We start from the raw sequence: 4323 nt of genomic DNA on the forward strand, positions 1-4323 counted from the left end.
ATGTAATTTTTAAAAATTACATATATATAGGTCACAGTCCTTGAGTAGCCTTTTTACCAAATACTTATTTTTCTTTTTTACTCTTTCAGTCACTTCATGGATGGCTGCTTTTCACTTTTACTTGAGTAAAAATATGTTGAAGTAGTTCTACTCTTACTTGAGTACAATTACACCCAACTCAACAAGGGACATCATCATACTAACTTAGATCTGAAACTTTAGTTTAACACATTGCAACTACAGAAAATACTTCCTTGAAGACATATGTTATGATGACTTATTCCACTATAAAAAAAACCCAATTCAACATGTTTGCAGTTGAAAATGTTACATGGTTYGATGTTTAGAAAGAACATGTGGACACAAGCTGCCCACTGACAGAACACCAAAACAAGAGTGGGAATATATTTGTCAAAGCAGATGCACTCTGATTTCGAAGATAAAAGCTCTGTGAAGACAGTAAAAACAAAGTGGAGTGAGGTCAGAGAGCAGGATGTTGGCCATCTATGGTTTATATGAATGAGTCAGACAGCAAACACACACACACACAAAAATAAAAAATAAAAAATAGACAAGATACTGTATAAGCGTGTAACAGTTGAACCAACTGAGGGTAATAGTTGCAACAAACAGGATGAAACTTTATTTTGAARGAGCTATAGAAAGATGGCACAAACCACATTTGTCTGGGACCTCGGACAAGAAAAAATAATCTAAAGCAGCGAGTGCTGAGAAAACAAATGCCGACTACAGATGCATTTTTTTTAAATAAAATAAAGAGGAAAATAGCTGCAGGTGTCACTGTCAAACATCTAGGTTTGGTTTATGTCAGGAGAAAGTTTTTAAGAACAGAAAGCCTCTTACATTACAGCTCTACTGATTTGTTCCTGCAGCTTAATGTTTCTAATATCTCACCAAAGCTACACAGATTTCTAAACATTTGTCTCATTATCTCACATGCATCATTACAAACGCAGCTTTTGCAAGAAAAATGTCCAAACGACAGTCAGCAGCCAGGAATCTGGAAACAAACTGCAGTGAACAGACTATGTGGTTTGTGGTTCGACCTTAGCTGCAGAAGGGTCGGTCTGCAGAACCAGTGTCTGCAGGCTGACAGCAGTTCGTCTATCCAGGACTTATTCTTTGAGTCAGAGTCATCTTTATCAAATAATTTCCTCATGGTGACACCATGTGACGCAGCAGCTACAGTTAGAACAACAAAGATATTTCAAAGTAAACATCCGGCAGCTGAAATACCTTTTTGTTGAATCACAGAGTCTTATCACTGAAACTGATACATTTTTTTCCCGGTTGCTGATAAGAACAGCAGATGAAACAAGGTTCACCAAACGAGAAAAAAAAAACACTATGTCATTAAACCAGGAACGTTTTAAGTTAAAAAAAAAGTAAGAAAAAGGAAAATGATGAGGATAAGGCAGTGAAGGTGTTGCTCTTTRCCAAGCTGAGTTTGTAAAATATCCTGCATGTCTGAAACTGGTCATAAAAATAATCTGAGTCAAATTACAATCTGGCATTTTATCAATCACGGATTATTTGGCATTTAATGTCTTATTCAGGGGAACTGACCATTAAAAAATTGAAATATTTTCAGCTTGGATCATTTGTTTTTACAAAAAATCTCAATAAATGATCATTTAACAACCATATTTATAAACATATACACCAGATTATTTATGCTTTTAATGCATTTTAAAATTTTTCATTATTAACAAACTCTGATATTATACTGCCATGCCCTGTTTTTTTAAAATAAAATAATTGCATTATATGGTATACATATATTTTTGTTTAACATTAGACTCAGAGGAAGAATTACTTCTCTAAAAAAACCGACAACCTCACTCTGATTTCTTTTATCTAAGAGGATCTGCAGATYTGTTGGTTCTGTTCTTTGTTTGAGAATTTACACCGACTAAATCCTTTTTACTGCAGCTCCTTTCAGCCTCTAAAGCACTTCAACGACTTTTAAAACCATAGTAAAAGTACCCAAACAAACAAAGACACTACATTAAAAACCTACTACCATGATGAAAACTCAAAAGCCTTAAAAAAWTTTAAAAATACTGCAATTTAAAAGAATGGTTCAGGGCTCATTTTGTGGAAAAACGAAAGAAGAAACTTAAGGATGGGAGCAGAGATACAGGTGAGTTCAAGCAGACGAGTTCAGACACGCCAATGAAATTCCTGCGATCCACTTAAAGATGAGCCTTACCCTGATTCTGTTGCACAACCGACACAGAACAGCTCCCAAAAGCTGCGTCAGAGCTCTAAATTTATTTCAGAATGTCATTTAACACAAATAATCCTTGTTTGTTTCTGCTCTGTGAACCAGACTTCAGGGCTGAATTCAGATTAAAGGTTTGATTCTGCAACATGTCACAGKTTTTTTTTTGTGCAGAAAGTCCCATCAGTGTCTACACTGAAAACACTGCTGATATATCAGCAAATAAAACCTGCCGTGATTTGCAAACGTGTTGCTAAATTACATTTATAAAAGAATGCAACGTGACATTATTGTTGCAACTTGTTTTTTCCAGACAGACRGAAACCAGAACAGAAATTTCCCCTGAAATGTTGTTATTGTAGCTTAAAAAACAACTAAATTCTCACATGATGAAGCTCTAAGAAAGAAGGCAATGTTTCCACTTCAAACTCAACGAAAGTCAATTTAAACCAGATGGTAGTTGCATTAAAAGCATTCATGATTAAAAAGGTGGAAATTGTAGGTGTGAAAAACAAAGCCTTTTATCTCATTTGTAATTATGATTGATGGGTGTCCCGAGAACGGGTTTTCCCACCTGATAGCTTGTTTTGCTGAAGGCCGGACCCTAAAAGAGAACAAAGAAGGATTTATGAATGATTGTATGGAGAGTAGGAGTTTTACACTGCTGCTGAGTGGAAAAAAAACATATTTGTTTAATCACATTTGTAAAATCTGAATGTCACCATACTCACTATTTTACATTATTTATCCATAATCTATTTGTATAAAAATACAAGACTCAGATAGCTGTTATAAGTTATCACCAGGATTAAATGAGGGTYTCTGCAATCTTAAGCCCATCTTGGAAGTCTGTATATGTATAAATATAAAGGCTCTTTGTAACGTGAGCCAGGGAAAAGACTGACTACATTCTCTGGTCTAGCTGCTGAATTATTTCCTTCCAGCTACAAACAAGCAAATATTTCCAACAGTCAAATGAAAGAGGATGAGGCTAACAGGTCCCCGGGTTAACTTATCACTTACACATTTGGTTTCACGTCAAAGATTCCTGTGAATGGATTATTGTGACTACATATTATTTGATTAAGAATATAAAAAAATGAAAGAAAACTACAAAAAAGTGATGTTTTGTCAGTTAAAATAGACACAACCCCAACTTTAACACACATCTGGATGCAATGTAAGATTCAAAACAGTGATTTTACACAATCAAAGGTGACTCTTTAAAAAAAACTTCACTGATAAACTATTCAGTTTTTCTATATTTTTTTCAGTTCGAGCCTGTTTGTGAACACCTATTCACTGTTTCCTGAAAAAAAAAATAAGGATTTGACATAAATTTGACTTTGTAAGTCAATTTTGAATTTGCAGATTAGAATACCCAAACACTGACGAGCAGAATGCACCTCCTCCACCCTCTAAAGTTTCACTCAGCCATCACTCGGGGGGACAATCCCCAACTTTGATGGATGTCAGATAGAGAGGAGTCAGTCAGATGGTGTTTACAAAACATTAAACTCCAAACAGACCAGCGTCATCCTGGCTGATGTAGTTCAGAGGAGGAAGTGTGTGTGAACAGTCGGCTCTTTCTACTGAGCTGGAGTCAGAGTTAAAGACTGACTTTTTCCTTGTTTGTTTGCTACATTTGACTTCTTATTTCTTTTTGTTTAGAGAACAAACACCATAATGAKACTTTTTATTCAGTCTTTTATGTTTCCAAAGCTAAAGAAAAAAACACTAAAACCAAAATAGCTTTCAGAGTTGTAAAGTAACTAAGTACAAATACTTTGTTACTGCACTTAAGTAGAAATTTTGGTTATCTGTACTTTACTTGAGTACGTATTTTTCAGTGTACTTTTTACTTTTACTCCTACATTTTTACACAATTATCTGTACTTTCTACTCACTACATTTTTTTTAAAAGGTAAGAAGTAGAAAGTCGTTACTCCTATTTTATTCTGAGTTGTTATTACTTTAAAAAATCCTGATAAATTGTGTCTCCTGGATAGAGTGAATTTAATTGTGGTTTTAATGAGAAGTATAAATATATACCATTCTGACAACATATTAGCTTGTAC

General features: G+C 34.6%; 1 protein-coding gene across 3 annotated transcripts in view; it reads right to left on the reverse strand.

Moving 5' to 3' along the window:
- Positions 1-4323, reverse strand: part of LOC106529820 (HEPACAM family member 2) — a 32523-nt gene that overhangs the window by 6526 nt on the left and 21674 nt on the right. The window contains exons 9-10 of one of the 3 annotated variants that reach the window (XM_014025330.1): positions 2820-2849; positions 592-1203 (exon numbers count right to left, since the gene is read on the reverse strand). The exons of 1 other annotated variant lie outside the window; for it this stretch is intronic. In XM_014025330.1, the coding sequence (XP_013880784.1) occupies positions 1164-1203; positions 2820-2849 (70 nt within the window). In that variant the 3' untranslated portion in view covers positions 592-1163. Of the gene's footprint in view, positions 1-591; positions 1204-2819; positions 2850-4323 lie in introns of those variants that run through there. One more of the 3 variants, XM_014025331.1, reaches the window with a different exon arrangement.

Source organism: Austrofundulus limnaeus, unplaced genomic scaffold (genome assembly GCF_001266775.1).
Source record: "Austrofundulus limnaeus strain Quisiro unplaced genomic scaffold, Austrofundulus_limnaeus-1.0 Scaffold469, whole genome shotgun sequence".
Lineage (NCBI taxonomy): Eukaryota > Metazoa > Chordata > Actinopteri > Cyprinodontiformes > Rivulidae > Austrofundulus > Austrofundulus limnaeus.